Source organism: Bison bison, unplaced genomic scaffold (assembly GCF_000754665.1).
Source record: "Bison bison bison isolate TAMUID 2011002044 unplaced genomic scaffold, Bison_UMD1.0 scf7180017864189, whole genome shotgun sequence".
In the NCBI taxonomy this organism is placed as follows: Eukaryota; Metazoa; Chordata; class Mammalia; order Artiodactyla; family Bovidae; genus Bison; species Bison bison.
The window spans coordinates 1132498-1148667 of record NW_011494761.1 but is presented as its reverse complement, the minus strand read 5'-3'; the positions used below and the strand labels follow the sequence as shown (position 1 = coordinate 1148667).

The following is a 16170-nucleotide window of genomic DNA, read 5'->3' as shown; positions in this document are numbered from 1 at the left end:
AGTCCCTTGGACTGCAAGGAGATCAGCCCTGGGATTTCTTTGGAAGGAATGATGCTAAAGCTGAAACTCCAGTACTTTGGCCACCTCATTCAAAGAGCTGACTCATTGGAAAAGACTGTGATGCTGGGAGAGATTGGGGGCAGGAGGAGAAGGGGACGACAGAGGATGAGATGGCTGGATGGCATCACTGACTGGATGGACGTGAGTCTGAGTGAACTCCGGGAGTTGGTGATGGACAGGGACGCCTGGCGTGCTGCAGTTCATGGGGTTGCAAAGAGTTGGACAAGACTGAGCGACTGAACTGAACTGAACTGATGATAGTTTAATATGAAACCTGTTGGTTGCATTCATAATTGAAAGGTTTAAAAAGTCTCATGTTTGGAGATACTGACAGTGTAACAAGTGTCTCACTACTGAACACAGTAGTGACAATGAAAATCTGCTTCATTTGTGGTGGTGTACTTATCTGCCCCGAAGCGTAACTCGTGTATGATTGTGCTTTCTCTGTACTCTGCTTGAAGCATACATGGATAGGAGTTTGTGTGTCAGGCAACTGTGTGCTGTGATGCTCCTGAACGTGCTGAGAATCTCTAATTATGTGGAAAAAAATTGTTTTCTTAGTGCAGCATTATACTCATTATATACTCCATACACTTTGCTTTTGAATAGATTCCTGGCATGATAATTACATAATCATTTAGTACAGTAGAAACATCATTATGGTCAAATACTAATTAGCTACTAACACGAAACAAAACAGAACCTAGTTCACAGCATATTATAAAAATCTATTTATTACTGTACAAAGTGAAATATATGGTTAAAATTATTATTTGCTGAAAGTGTGAATCTCTTTCTTTCTTACCAGAAAGAATCAGTGTTTTGGATGCTTGCTGCCTAAGTCTCTCTGTTGGATGCATTGTATTTTATTATCAGATCCTTTATGACCAGCTCTGTGTAGTGGGGCATCCAGAGATTTGCAGTGGAAATTCTGGACTCCATTCCTAGGTCTTCCTCAGGACTTCTACAGAATTAGGAGGCTGGCCCAAGCCTTCAGCCTACAAACACAGACTACAGAGAGCTCTTCTCATACTGGCGCTGAGCCTCTGGACGTGTGGGGTTCAGTAGTAAGCCACTCGTTTCTGGGACGCTGCTTTGCACATCTGATGCTGGGCGTGAGCGATCCTTGACCGCCTTCCTGCCCTCGCGCAGCTGAGGGAGGTAGTGCAGTCTAGTTGGTAACGCTGAAGCCCCTGGCATTTGTGGCTCTCCAGGTGTGAGTGTGGCTGGAGAACCGTCGGGGAAACCTAAGCTCCGGTAGAGGGTGGTGGGCGGGCACTCACGGGCTGGCAGATGCCTTCAGGGGAGTCTGCCCAGCGCGCCTCTCAGGGGCGGTGCTCTCCCTCTCCTTGCTACATGGACACAGTGGGGTTTGGTCTAGGACTTCGGGGCTTCAGTGCGTTACCTAGAGTCTTGCTTTGTTTTGTCTTGTTTTTGACTGCATGCTTCTGATGCTCTTTTCTCAAATATACATGGGGTCTCAGTGAACGCAAATGACGTTACAGCTCGTCACCCTGAGGTATACTGCAAGTCTAAAGGAGCTAAAGACGTTCTTATGTTGTTACCTTTGGTATATTACAATACTGAGTCAATCAAAAGTGCTTCTCCTGATAACGTACGAGTCAACGTTTTATGGGTTTCACGCTACATCCACCTTTTCCTTTATCCTTCACTTTCGTTTCGGTCACTGTATTTATTTCCTAATGAACCATTTGCAATGCAGCTGAAATGTGCAGGACACGTGCTGCTCGACTCTGAGACGCACTGAGCAGACAGTGGTAGCTGGGACCCTGTCTGCTAGAGTACCTACCGGGTTAGAGGGAGGCGTGGTTGGCTGCCTGACTCTGTGCTCCTGAAGTTACGGGAGTGTACAGGAATGTACGTGAAAGTACAGGAAATGCCATGAAAGGGTTCACGAATGAATCAGTTGTATTGTTAGTCAGGTATCCTCTCTGAAATGCTGTTTCTTGTGTTTGAAGATAATATGTTGTAAATATATTATAAAGTAAAATCATAGGTCTTACAAAGAATGCATAATTCCTGAAGTCTGTGACGTGATCTAGAACGTTTCTGCTCACAGGCAAAGCCGTGAAGCGGTGAGGACCTAATGCTATTGAGGAAACCAAGGCTGTTAAGGGCTTCAGCTGACAATTATCTAAATATCAAAGAATCGAGAGAGAACTAACTGTAGGAAAAATGATTAAGACCTTGAATATTCTTAACAAATATAGTTATGTTTAAAACCATCATGTAAAAATTAAATGTTACTTGATGGATGTGTGCTAATATAAGGTGTTATTGGAAAAATTTTGCCAAAACCCCACTTCATTCTAAGAACTGCACTTATTTGCAAATGTTGCCTAAACTTATTTTAATAGTCTTTATTTCCCTTTTCTAGTTAAGTTCCAATCAATTTTTTTACCACTATTTATTATAAGATTTCAGCCTCTTATTTTAAGTGAATTTGCTTCAAATGATCTTTCTTCTGGGACCAACTTTCTGGGATAATAGGGACCCCTGTTTATAAAATACACGTGTGGCTGCATGTACAGCCATATATTTCACTGTGTGTTAGTCCTCTAAAGTGAATGTCAGAATTTTAATTGAAATTAATTGTGACTAAAATGCAAATGTTAAGGGATTCCCTTGTGGCTCAGCTGGTAAAGAATCCACCTGCAATGTGGGAACCTGGGTTTGATCCCCGGTTGGAGAAGGGAAAGGATACCCACTCCAGTATTCTGGCCTGGAGAATTCCATGGACTGTATGTATAGTCCATGGGGTCACAAAGAGTTGGACACAACTGAGCGACTTTCACTTTCACTTTCAAAATGCAAACAGGCAATTTATATATTTTTGTATTCAGATTAGGCAAGGATCAGGATATTGTATAGGGCTGCTTATTTCAGATTAATAAAACCATATGTACATAAGTCATTCTCTAGGACATAGAAGTAGTGATAACAGTCCTGTTGTTGTCTTCCGTTTGTATAACATTCATTCTTAGAAAGTGAATCATTGTTTCATTGCCCTTTGTACAATGTGGTGTTTGTTGTGATGAAAATTGCCTGTTCTTTGAAAGTTTTACTGGAATGTTTCTGAAAATTCTTCTCCTTGGGTTGGCTTTATGCTTATCTGTGAGTTGAAATCTTACAAATAATGTGAAAAAAGGACAAATGTTTTGAGACCCCACTAGTAAAGCAGCTGTCTTTACAGGTATCTCGTGGTCTATAACCCTTCAGAACAAGCTCGAAGCTCTGTAGTCTCAGTCTGTGTGAGCTCATCCGCAGCACAAGTGTCCTCTGCTTCAGGAAAGCCTGTGGAAATCCAAATGAGTGCAGTGTGGGACACAGCAACAAGCGTCTCACAGACAGCCTACGAGGTATGCGCACCCCATGCAGCGGAAGGAGGCACAGCCAGGGTATAGTTTGTAATGTTGCTGTTGTTAAGTTGCACAGTCATGCCTGACTCTTTTGGGACCCCATGGACAGTAGACTGCCATTCTCCTGTCCATGGGACTCTCCAGGCAGGAACACTGGAGTGGGGTGTCATTTCCTTCTTCAGGGGATCTTCCCGACCCAGGAATCGAACCCAGATCTCCTGAATTGGCAAGTGAATACTTTACCGCTGACCACCAGGGAAGCCCCCCTCACTGGCCAGTGAAATGACTCTAAAGGAAAATAGATCCTTTGTTTTCCAAAATATTAACATCTTTGTTAGTGTGTATATTACATGTTATTTTTAGTGCACTATGAGTATGTATATTGTTCATTTTTGTAAGTGTGTATATTGTAACTCTTTTCTGATTCCTTGTAAAATTTTGAACTTTTTTGCCTAACTCAATTTAATGAGTTGTAAGTATTGAAAGTGAAAGTGGAGAGTGAAAAAGTTGGCTTAAAGCTCAACATTCAAAAAATGAAGATCATGGCCTCTGGTCCCATCACTTCATGGGAAATAGATGGGGAAACAGTGTCAGGCTTTATTTTTTGGGGCTCCAAAATCACTGCAGATGGTGACTGCAGCCATGAAAGTAAAAGACGCTTACTCCTTGGAAGAAAAGTTATGACCAACCTAGATAGCATATTCAAAAGCAGAGACATTACTTTGCCAACAAAGGTCCGTCTAGTCAAGGCTATGGTTTTTCCAGTGGTCATGTATGGATGTGAGAATTGGACTGTGAAGACAGCTGAGTGCTGAAGAATTGATGCTTTTGAACTGTGGTGTTGGAGAAGACTTTTGAGAGTCCCTTGGACTGCAAGGAGATCCAACCAGTCCATTCTGAAGGTGATCAGCCCTGGGATTTCTTTGGAAGGGATGATGCTGAAGCTGAAACTCCAGTACTTTGGCCACCTCATGCGCAGAGTTGACTCATTGGAAAAGACCCTGATGCTGGGAGGAATTGGGGGCAGGAGGAGAAGGGGATGACAGAGGATGAGATGACTGGATGGCATCACTGACTCGATGGATGTGAGTCTGAGTGAACTCCGGGAGTTGGTAATGGACAGGGAGGCCTGGCGTGCTGCGATTCATGGGGTCTCAAAGAGTCGGACACGGCTGAGCGACTGAACTGAACTGAACTGAACTGAAGTATTGAAAAGAAGATAAATACCTCCTTCTAAATAACTGGATACTTCCAACTTTCATTGCAAAGATTACAGTAATATCCCAATAAAGAAAGACTTTTTAAATAAATAAGATGCTTCTTTTCTAAGATATAATTATGAAAAAAATGTGTGGGTTCAAGTCCTAGGTGTTTTGGGAAAATGTCTTGAAGTATGCAGTGTTAAATTGAGCGCCCCCCGTCACCGGAAATGTTGGACTGCTAAAATTCGGAGTATAAACTGTATTTCTGAAGACACAGACAAAAGCTAAGGATTCTAAAAGAGAATTAAAAGGCATTGCTGGCTGCTTTTACGAATTTATTATCCTTTAGAAAGAAAAGAAACTATGATACAGGTTTTGATCAGATTTTACAGGAAACCCCTCGCCTCGAGATTGGAGCAGAAGCTCCTGAAAGGTTGGATCATGTCCCTTGGTGGGTGCCTCCTCCGTGCCTGTTCAGCATCTGCTGGACCTCCCAGGCATTGATGTCTGGTATTGATGAACTAATATGCTTGATGTTTACATTGTTACATTTATCATTTTTCATTTTGAATGTACTGAATTACCATAGTGTTGTACAATGATTCCTAAAATCACTGTCACGGTAAACCCTTACATCATGGAGCATTTCCCCATCTGAGCATCCATTAAGAGCACTGTGGGACAATTGAGGATGGTCACATAATTTCGTATATTGAATAAAAGCCTTAATGTCTTTGATAGTCCTACCCACTTGAATTTACTAGGTTCCCTAGATAAATAGAAATGTGAATACTCCACCCATAAGTTATAAAAACATGGAATAGTATTATATTCTTTCTTAAACATAGTAGTTGCTTATTTGTACTAGAAATATAGTTTCCTTTCAGTAGATTGCATTTCTCTTTAATAACTTCTCTCCTTTATCTTTAAAGATATCTTTTCTAGCAGAGATGCCACCACTGGGACTGAAAGTGTATAAGATTTTGGAAACATCAAGTTCAAATCCACATTTAGCCAAATATGACCTATATAATGGTAATATAGCAAATGAAGGAATTTTTAACATGAATAATATAAAAAGTGCTCAAGAAGCTATAACTCTAGAGAACTCCTTTATTAGGCTGCGCTTTGGTCAATCTGGGCTTATGGAGGTATGTTCCAAGTAGTTCTGAAATTTACAGAAGGCATGTCACTTTTATTATAACGTATGTAGATTACCTCTGTAAAGTGGGAAAAGGGGACACAGGTTCTGGAGGGAAGGATGGAGAGCTGCGTGTACCGTCCCCTTGTGGTCCGCAGCGCCCACTGCTGCTCACAGGTGTGGTCTGTGAGGTGCCGCCCCGGGGACTGGTTGGTACTAGTCCACAAGATGAGTATGCAATTGGTGGCTATTTAGAAATGTTTATGGAAACTTTGAAAGTAATTAGACTGAGTAGATTTATGCCTATTAAATCTAATAAGAAAAAATGAGTTTATATTTGGCATATCACTTTAATTTTTTTTTAATTCACTTTCATTGTACTTCACCAAAATGCTGCTTCATGCATAGTGGAAATAAAAATAAATTCACTCCTTTACTGCAGAAAGTTTGAGAAGTACTGGTCTAATGTCTTAATTTGTATATGTCTTTCTTCTTTGGTGAAATGTGTTCTTTTTGTTCTATTGTGGAAGTTTTCAGTCCTGAGGTTTTAAGTATAAAATTTGGAGTGTTCATCCAAGAATTGTGAATATTATAGGCTGAATGTTAATCACTTATAAATCTATCACAAGGTAATTTTTTAAAAATAGACATATGCATGTAGCTAGACACAGTAAGTTTATGTCTTAATACTAACTTATACTAAAAAAATTTTTTTTTTATCCTTAGGAAATGCTAAATAAAGGAGATGGTAAAAGTCTTGAAGTGAAAGTACAGTTTTCATGGTATGGAACCACAAGTAAAAAGGATAAAAGTGGTGCCTACCTCTTCTTACCCGACGGGGAGGCCAAGGTAAGAGCTGATGCTCGTAGCAGTGACTAAGCACTTACTGAGAGAGTAGTGAGGAGCATACTAAATGCATCTCAATGTTATGGTCATCTATTAGGAATAGATGAATTAGCTCCACTCATATATCATTATTGACACTTAGCAATTTCTAGTTGAGTGTTAGGTGAACAGTAATTTCTCAGTGTTGAAATTCAGTAAGGATGCTACAGGGGACAAGTGCTCTGTATGGAAAGAAGCTAGATTTGATTTGGGATTAGGGTGCTGCTGAGTTGTTACGTACCTCTGTGGCATGGCAGAGATACAAACACAAAATTCCTAGCCGTGTGGGAAAGATAGATTGACCACTGAGCCATTTTTCTTCTTAACATTTAGCACTTTAAAAAACAAACAAAGAAAGTGTTCTATCCTGACTGCACATTTAATGCAGAAAACTGAAGAATAATATTTGCTGGCTATTCTGCTGCTGCTGCTGCTGCTGTTAAGTCGCTTCAGTCGTGTCCAACTCTGTGCAACCCCATAGACGGGAGCCTGGTGGGCTTCCGTCTATGGGGTCGCACAGAGTCGGACACGACTGAAGCAACTTAGCAGTAGCAGCATGTGAATATGTCTTGTGTTTCATTGTGACAGTGCTCACAATCTCATATGCTCTTGGAAAACACATTTTAATACACACTTCTGTGATTTAGAACTTCAGCTGTAGGGTGAACGCGATCTGAGAGTCTGATGCGTTACATGGTGACTAGCTGATAGCACTGTGTTGGATTATTGATATTTGCTAAAAGAGTAGAACTTAAGTGTCCTCACAGTAAAAAAGTGTGTGTGTATTATATATATATGTGGAAGTAAAGAATTTCCTGTTGTTGCATATGTACATTTTACATTTTCTCCCAATACTTTATTACTGTAAAATTGTGGTAAGCTTTCTTTGTACAGTGCTAATTATTTCCTGAGAATAATTTTCTAGAAGAGTCATTTTGTGTGTCTGGAGCCTTTTAAGGCTTTTGACATATAGATACTACTTATCTTCCTTGCCTCTCTAGAAAGATACATATTCATTCCAGCAGTGTGTTTTTGAAAGTAGCTATCTAGCATACTACTCTAAACTCTGAGAATTAGCCACATTACATACTTAACCTATAATAACAGATGAAAAATATTTTACTGTTATGATTTTTGTGATTATTAGTAAGGTTGAACTGTATAATGCTTTTATTTATCTTTCATATTTCTTTTGTGAGTGTCCTATTTAAGTTCTTGGCCATTTGTCTACTGATATGACTTGTGGATCTATAAAGATTTTTTTATATATTATAAAATTAATCCTTTTTCCTATTTATTGAAAAATATGTCCTCAGTGTATCACTGAGTTTGTTATTTTATTTTTCTGTTATATTCGTTCTTAATTTTTGTGTAGTCAATTTTGTATTTTTTTCTTTAGAGTTTCTTCCTTTGCTTTTACACTTACACCAACTTTCTCCACTTTAAGATAAATTAAATATTCTGTGTTTTGTTGCCTAGGGTCCTGTCTCCTAAAAAAGTTACTTTTGCTCTAGAAAAGCCTGCTAACCAAAATCAAATATAGATGTTAAGGGATTGTTTAGGTCATGCTCAGAATTCTAGTTATTTGTTGTTTCTGTTTTTTTTAATTATTGAGGAATTAAAGGTAAGCTATAGATCATAGTAGACATTTCAGGATGAGCAGTGGATCCTAAATATAAGCTACATCAGTGTTTTCTCACTTAACAGCTTTTGTCATTACACAGGTATTTTGTTTTGACTGACTTAAAAAAAAAATAACTATGCTATAGAATATTAAACACAGACAGTTGTAATTACTATTTTAAAAAATTATTTTATGTTTAAATAACTCTAATATTAGATAGTAGGAAAAAGAGAATCATCGTATGTTTACAAAGAAGAAATAAAAGAACACCAGGGAAAGAGACAGCTGGGTGTGCCGGGAAAAGGTGGGGACCCAGACATCCCCATCCTAGTTCCCACCCTCCTCCACGCTTTCTAGCTGTGTGGTGATTAGGTACAAGAGCTTTGTTAACTGTAAAGCATTATAGTAAATTCAGAATATTTTTCCTTAACCAAAGAGGTAAATATGGAAGAAAATTACACGTACTGAAAATCTTGTGCTGCATTGCAGACTAGCTTTGCATGCTGCTATTGAGCCTTCTAAGATGTGTAATACTTACAATTCTTCATAAGTGCTTTAGATTTCATTTCTTTACCTATGTATAAGTTATAAGTTTTATTCCCATAGTTTCTTGATTCTAGATTCTAAATAATGAAAAGTAAACCAGTGGTTGCCATAGTTTTTCCAGGTTTGTAAGTTGGCTTCATATCCGCTTAGTTCTTTGAAGTAACAGGGCAGTGTGCTTTATAGAGCAGTGAGCCTGGCTGGGATTGAGCCGTGTTCTGAAGCCTGCTTCCAGGTTGTTTGAGATGAGTCCCTGTGGTCCTTCCAGCCACATGCTGCAAACCCTGAACATTAGGGGGCCGTGGTTATAATGTTTGCCTGGGAAACAAACGTCACTGCTGTAAAAGTATTGCTCTTTCTCATAGATAACATAGGAACCATATAGAAAAATTTTAATTAGAAATTTTTATGGCAGGGGGAAAAGTTTGTAGATCTTCTAAACCAATCAAGTTGTAACATTTTTATTTTCTATTTTCAGCAGTTTTTGTCTAATGTAAAACCGTATATTCAATTTTTATAGCATGTGCATAGTCTGATACCTTATAAGGTTTGGTTTTCACTTAATATTACCAATATCACATGATATGTATTTGCCAATTTGGAAACTATAATAAACATCCCTTGGAAAAATTAAAAGCCAAAACGTTTTTCTTAAAAATGTTATTTCCTCCTCAGCCTTACGTTTACACAACACCACCCTTTGTCAGAGTGCAGCGTGGAAGGTTTTATTCAGATGTGACTTGCTTTTTTGAACATGTTACCCACAGAGTTCGACTGTACAACATACATGGTAAGAAAACAGAGAAGTGCAGTTGTGAAACATGTATACTGATTCTTGAATTCTTGCTTTTCTTGTGTCAGTTTTAATAATTTAGCAATTGGTTTTTGAAGATGACACAATCATCTGTCTAAACTTGACCTCATACTCATCATGTGACTTTAAATGCTGGTGTTTTCCCTTCAATAATCAAAAATGGTCAAACACTTAACTCCCTACATATACGTGTTTTTTTTTCTTCTGTATATCTTCTTGTTCTAGGGGGTTCCCTGGTGGCTCAGAGGGTAAAGTGTCTGTTTGCAGTGCGGGAGACCTGGGTTTGATCCCTGGAGAAGGAAATGGCAACCCACTCCAGTATTCTTGGCTGGAGAATACCATGGACAGAGAAACCTGGCGGGCTACAGTCCATGGGGTCACAAAGAGTCAGACACGACTGAGCAACTTCACTTTAACTTTTTCTTTCTTATTGCAGTATTTGTCATAAGTTGTGAGCTCTTTTATCAGATCTAAAAACAGTATAGTATTTTTTATTTTAAGAAATAGAAATTATATCAAATGTGGCTTTCAATGAATGGATCACTGACTACCTTTCTCTCTCTCACATACACACAACCTGCCTCAAATACAGAAGTTATTGCCATAGTTAACATTATTAGACTTTAACTTTAGAAGAAAAATATTCTACGCTCATTCTGTTTGTTTACAACTCATTAGCTTGCAGCATATAAAATCAGACAGTTTATTACTTTTAGCACAGTATTGAAGTAGCTTCTTTGTTAATCAAGTGGTAAGAAGTAGGCCTTTGATCTGTTTGGAAACTGAACTGTGACCAGTAGCACTGGTTTTTCCATATGATTTGAATGGACCTATGGTTCCCAGTCTCAGAATTGTATAGTTAGGTTGGTTGATTTTTAATTCACTGTTTTTAGCATGGAGTACCTTTCCAACCACACTTTTAATCCTAGTAACCAGACCATTTACTATTGTATCAAATCTTTTAGTAAAAGACCTCATAAAAATGCCACTTTAAATGTTTTGTTGCTGTAAGCTAAGATGAAAAAATTAGAAAAGGAAAATATTCTTTCCCTGAATCTGTAGACAGGTAGACAAAAAGTGTTTCAAAACAAGTAATAAAATATATGGGCAGGCACTGTTTACTTTTTGGGTATTATGGGGAAGCAAAGGCTACTCTGGGCTTCTGTGGTGGCTCAGCAGTAAAGAATCTGCCTGTCAATGCAGGAGATGCGGGATCCATCCCAGATTTGGGAAGATCCTATGAAGAAAATGGCGACCTCCTCCAGTATTCTTTGCCTGGGAAATGCCATGGACAGAGGAGCCTGGCAGGCTACAGTCCATGGGTTGCAAAAGAGTCAGACACGAATTCACAACTGAACAATAACAAAAGCCTACTGTGTTCAGGGAATTTCTTATTTAGCTAAGTTCAGTTTTCAGATTTCAGTGTTTGACTTTGTTTTTAACTTTTTTTTTAACTTAAAATCTCATCAATGCAAAAGTCTAACGTCAGCTCAAGTTTATCCCACGCACTGAGACATCTAGAGGCAATCTAAGGTCTGGGTATTTATGTTTTAATTATTATTTTTGTTTTGGTAATACTCCAAGTACCCAGTAGAATTTCAGATATGAACAGACTTCATTATGTGACTTCTTATGTGATATATTTTCAGGGTAACCCATGATTCATATGTTGAATTAAAAAGTAAAAGTTCTTCTAGATGGCAGGGAAAATCATACTAGACACTAACTTGGTGTCTTTTGCAATTATCTGCAAACACTTTGAAACTACAAGAAAGTCTGTAGTTTTGAAATAATCTTTGAAAGATTTTAAGTCAGAAGCACTGTGTTTGGCCTTCGTTTTGTACCCTTGCATAGGACATTGTTTAGCATTTGTGAGAGCCCTAAAATTCCATCTTCAGCTATAGCCACAGGTTTCATCTTATGGATATAAAGTAGCATGATCACACAGAAGATGTGCCTGTCTACTTTTAAATTTGCGTAAAATGACTGTTTTTTGATGGGGAGGTTCTGTCTGGAATCCAGCATGGTGCAGCCTCGGTCCAGACCTGCTTGGTCAAGCGTGGTTTACTGTTGCTTGTCATCAGTTATTTTGAGAAACAGGCAATGTCTCGGAGTGGGCTTCCATGCTGGCTCAGTGGTAAATACAGGAGAGGCAGGTGTGATCCCTGGGTTGGGAAGATCCCCTGGAGAAGGAAATGGCAACCCACTGTGGTATTCTTGCCTGGGAAATCCCATGGCCAGAGGAGCCTGGCGGGCTACAGCCCATGGGGTCGCAGAGTCAGACACGACAGAGCGGCTAAGCAACAACGTGTCTCAGAGTAAATGCTGAAGCAGCTCGTCAGAAAAGTCTAGCTTCATGTTCCAGCAGGTGTGTCTGCTTAACTGCTTTTGCTTTTGTTTAACTGCATTTGTTCACCAGTGCAGCTTCTGAGTTTTCTTCGTTTGTCCACAGGATCTGGGTCTCATGTCAAAGGGTGGTTTCTCTGAACTCAAGGGCCCTCTTCCACTTCTGTGGCTGTAGCTTAGCTTGCTGTCTTGCTTCAGCAGCCAGCTTGGAAGTTATTATGCTCCACCTTGGCCTGTTTGCTTAGCCCAACAGATAGGCACTCCTCAAAACTAAGTAGCTTGTCTTTCCGCCTCTCCTCCCCTCCTGTCCCCCACTGAGCGGTCAGAAAGGCCCAGGGGCTAACGGGCCCTTAGGCAGGAGCAGGGCAAGAGATGTCACCAGCTCCCCACCCGCCTTCCCTGCTCTCCAAGGTGGCAAGGCTGGCTCTGATTAGTCAGTTAAGAAATAGAGGTTGTTTTGAACTGGGCACTTAGAGTATTAGCATAACAAAAATAATAATTAAAAAATAAAAAGAGCTCAGATTGCCCCTAGATGTCTCAGTGGGTGGGATAAATTGAGCTGATGTTAGATTTTTGCAGCTTGAAAGCAGGAAGCTTCAGAAATTTGTGTGAAATGACAGATAAGTTAGATAAAATGTGATTTTAAAGTGATTCTCCAGATGAGCTTTACTGTACTTGCTTGGACTGAACCTGAAACCAGCATATGTAACTATTCAAAGTCAGATCCATCTTTCTTTTTACTGTTTCAAGCCTAGAGCATTTTCCCCCCAGCAAGACTGTGGAGAAATGGAGATACTATATCACCTGAAGCGCTTTCTTTCAATCTGTACACCCTCCCATGTTTGTATTTGAGACCCTCTCAACGTATTTCTGTCCTGGAAAAAAAAAAAAGAAAAAGCCCAGTGGTGGAGCTGGAGCCTTTTCCTGGTGGCCTCTGTTATCTATTTCTATCTATCCTTGTTTCATGCACTGCCGCAGGAGGGCACAGGTTGTCTGGATCCTGTCTTCATGGGTTTTAACTGAATCACTCACCCAGGCCTGTGACTGAGATGTGAAATCTTCAGGGAGCTTTCCTCTCCAGGTATTCCCGATACCTGAAGAGCCCTTGGTTATGTGGCGCTCAAGTGTCTGTACTAGGAAACGCTTCTCGGCTTGAGCCTCGTGCAGGACTCCGTGTAAGCTGAGCTCCTGAGTAACGGATCAGGATGCGCAGACAGACCGACCTGATGTTTGGCGCTACGAAGACTTCAGCCGACTTCCGTGCTTTTGTAAACCGACTTTGGTTTAAAATTTCTTAAGATAACAGAAATATCTATTCTTGAATTTAACTTATGGATCTGTTTTCTGACGTAGACGAATTTCCCCTTTTAAATTGAGAATACAGTTATTTGAATGAGTATTAATGACTACAGCTTGTTGTTAGTACTAAGTTCAGGATCCAAGAACAAATGGGGGCTGAAGGGAAGGAAACTATTAATATTTTATGATTATATATTGTAACTATTAGTTTACTAAACCATTTAATCATACAAAAGATTGTCTTATCTCTCAACAACAAGAGTAAAGAAACAGAAAATGAGTTAATATTATGGATTGTCTTACTGAATATCTGTTATATTAAACCTTTCAAATTCTGTTTACTTGAAACATTCTTTTAAAAACCTAAGGTAATGCAAACCTGAAAAAAATATATTTAAATTCCTCAAAATCTTTTTTTGTTACTCTTTGATTCTTCTCTTCATAAAGTAACTTTTGCCGAAATTAAGCTTTATCAGAAAACAAAGTCAAGGATAAAAGTCAAGCAACACTTCCCAAATTACATAAACTATGTGGTCATTATTGATTTTGACACAAACTGATTTGGGAGGCCTGGGTTCAGCCTGGCTTCTGGTTTGTTCTTGATTTGGTATTTAACTTCAGTTTCTCTATTTGTGTTCGCTCCAGATTCTGAAAATAATAAGCAATACAGTTTAAAGTCTCTCCTTAACATCATTTAAGCTGTTAAAAACACTGTGGTTTTATTTTCATTATTGTTCAGACATCATATTCAAAAAGGTTCCTAGAAATATTGAACTAAAAGAAATCTTGTGTTCATGAGCTTTAAAATCTCCAAAAGATCAGAGAAATTTCAGAGATCTCTAATGAGACATCATGCTTTGCCTCATAAAAGGTTAAATAAGAAACCCTTTTCATAGTGACCATAATTTAATGAAATGCCCTTTAAGAGCATTTCATGATTTCTAAAATATTCTTTTGTTTGTAGAAAATAACATTTTTCTGGAGGAACAGGTGAAAGAGGTAGGGATTCATTTTTTATTGTAGTGTAATCATCTTTCATTAAACTGAAACTTTAAGTGTTACCAAATATGCTACTTTAGCTTTTATCATTAAGCTTGGATTAGAAGATAGAATATGATACAAGCCAAAAACCCCCCTGAGTTATAGTAATTTGATACTTTACCGGCACCAAAAAATGCCTGTCTTGCAGCGATGATCAGTGAGTGACACTCACCGGTTTAGTTTCGCTTGTCTTCGGAGCTGTAATTATAGACTTTGGAGCCCTCGTTTTCTGACATCAGCCGCTGCTTTGAAGACTTAGATTGCGGTTGGTTGCCAGTGTGTCATGCACGTAGTCACTGGCACTCGGCTTGGGTCTCAGATCTGTTATAATACACACCCGCAAGGCCTTTCCCTCCCTCAGAACTGTGTTCTTCTAGGCAGCTGATTTGTGAGTGAGTGAGTATGTCAGTGTAAACCATGTTTAAACCCTTAGGAGAAATATCTAAAATGCAATACATTTACCTGTTTTCCACCAATCATATTATAAAAGTGTAGCATGTAATGGATTTTGGCAAAGAAAGTACAGAGTAGCCTGGGGGTAAAATGTAATGAACTGCCATCAAAAAGTATGGAAGAAAAGACTTTCCTTTGGCTGAAATGACTGATAATTTTATTCCATGGGCATGTTTGGTAATCAAAGAGAGCTTGCTTAGTTTTCCTTCTGTTTTGAATATATAATCTAAATGGATTCATAACATGACCCTTAACTTTCAGAGAATCGAAATGAACTTTATCCAGTTCAACATGTTGAGAGAGTTCACACTGGGAATTAGAGATCTGAACCTTTAGTTTTGCCTCTAAGCAAACTAGAATGACTTTGGTTTGCTCTGTAAGTTCTTAAGAGAGAAAGACTGGATGGTCAATTAGGCATCACCATCAAGGTGTCTTCACAAGACTTACTTTCACATGGAGCTTCTTTGGTGCTTGGCTTCTTGCTTCTGAATTCATTTTCTAAGGATGCTTGAATCTGGGGCCTCATCCCTGGAGTCCTTTCACTCACGAACAAGGTCTCAGAGCTTTGCTGAAATTGTTTTTATTTCCATAAAAAGATTCATGAGGATATTAAAATGGTTTGCAATCAATCTCTCATTTTTCCCAGGACTACATTCCATATTTAGCTTGATTTAAGAGTAAAAAGCATTAAGTATGTTATGACTAGGCAAACTTAGGTAATTAAAACATTTTTGGAATATCATAATATGCAATTGACTGCTAAGGATTTTTTTTTCCTGTTAATTGGAACTTAAAAAAAAAATGAAATAAGTGGCTATGTGTTGAATCTGATTATTCCCTACAGGCATGAAAGGGAAGGTTATTTTAAGGGACTATACACACATTCTGGTTGCACAAATTCAGAGCTCACAGGTTATCTTGGGGGCTGTTTGATGGCAGCTGCTGCACTGAAGGCATGGCTTCCTAACAGGAAACCTCATCATCCTCCACAAGTGTGTGCCGAGCTCAACGGAGACGGAGGGGCCGGGGCGGGACGCACAGGGGCGCATGATGGTCAAGAGCCCAGGCCGCAGGGACAGCCAGGGCCCTCCAGTCCAGCCCTCACACCTGCTTCATTTGACCTTGTGCCGGTTATGACCTGCACGGTCTCGGTTTCATTATCCTGCAAACGGTGACAGTAATAGTCTTCCCCAGAGTGTTGGAGATAAACTGAGCTAATGTACACAAAGCCCGGCATATACTGAGTGGTGTATCTCCTTCACAGGTGCAGGCCCAGTTACACAGTAAGTCATGGGAGGTTTGGGGAAGTTGGGGAAGATTTGATTTTAAAAAGTGAGCTTTTGAGAGGCTTGGTCTTGGAGAAATGTCATTTGAATGGACAG

At 39.3% G+C, this 16170-nt stretch overlaps 1 protein-coding gene across 1 annotated transcript in view; it reads left to right on the top strand.

The window, feature by feature from the left end:
- MAN2A1 (mannosidase, alpha, class 2A, member 1) overlaps positions 1-16170 on the top strand; it is a 186751-nt gene that overhangs the window by 125874 nt on the left and 44707 nt on the right. Inside the window, exons 14-17 of the mRNA XM_010843792.1 lie at positions 3275-3440; positions 5575-5793; positions 6510-6632; positions 9511-9625. Of these exons, the coding sequence (XP_010842094.1) occupies positions 3275-3440; positions 5575-5793; positions 6510-6632; positions 9511-9625 (623 nt within the window). The remainder of the gene's footprint in view (positions 1-3274; positions 3441-5574; positions 5794-6509; positions 6633-9510; positions 9626-16170) is intronic.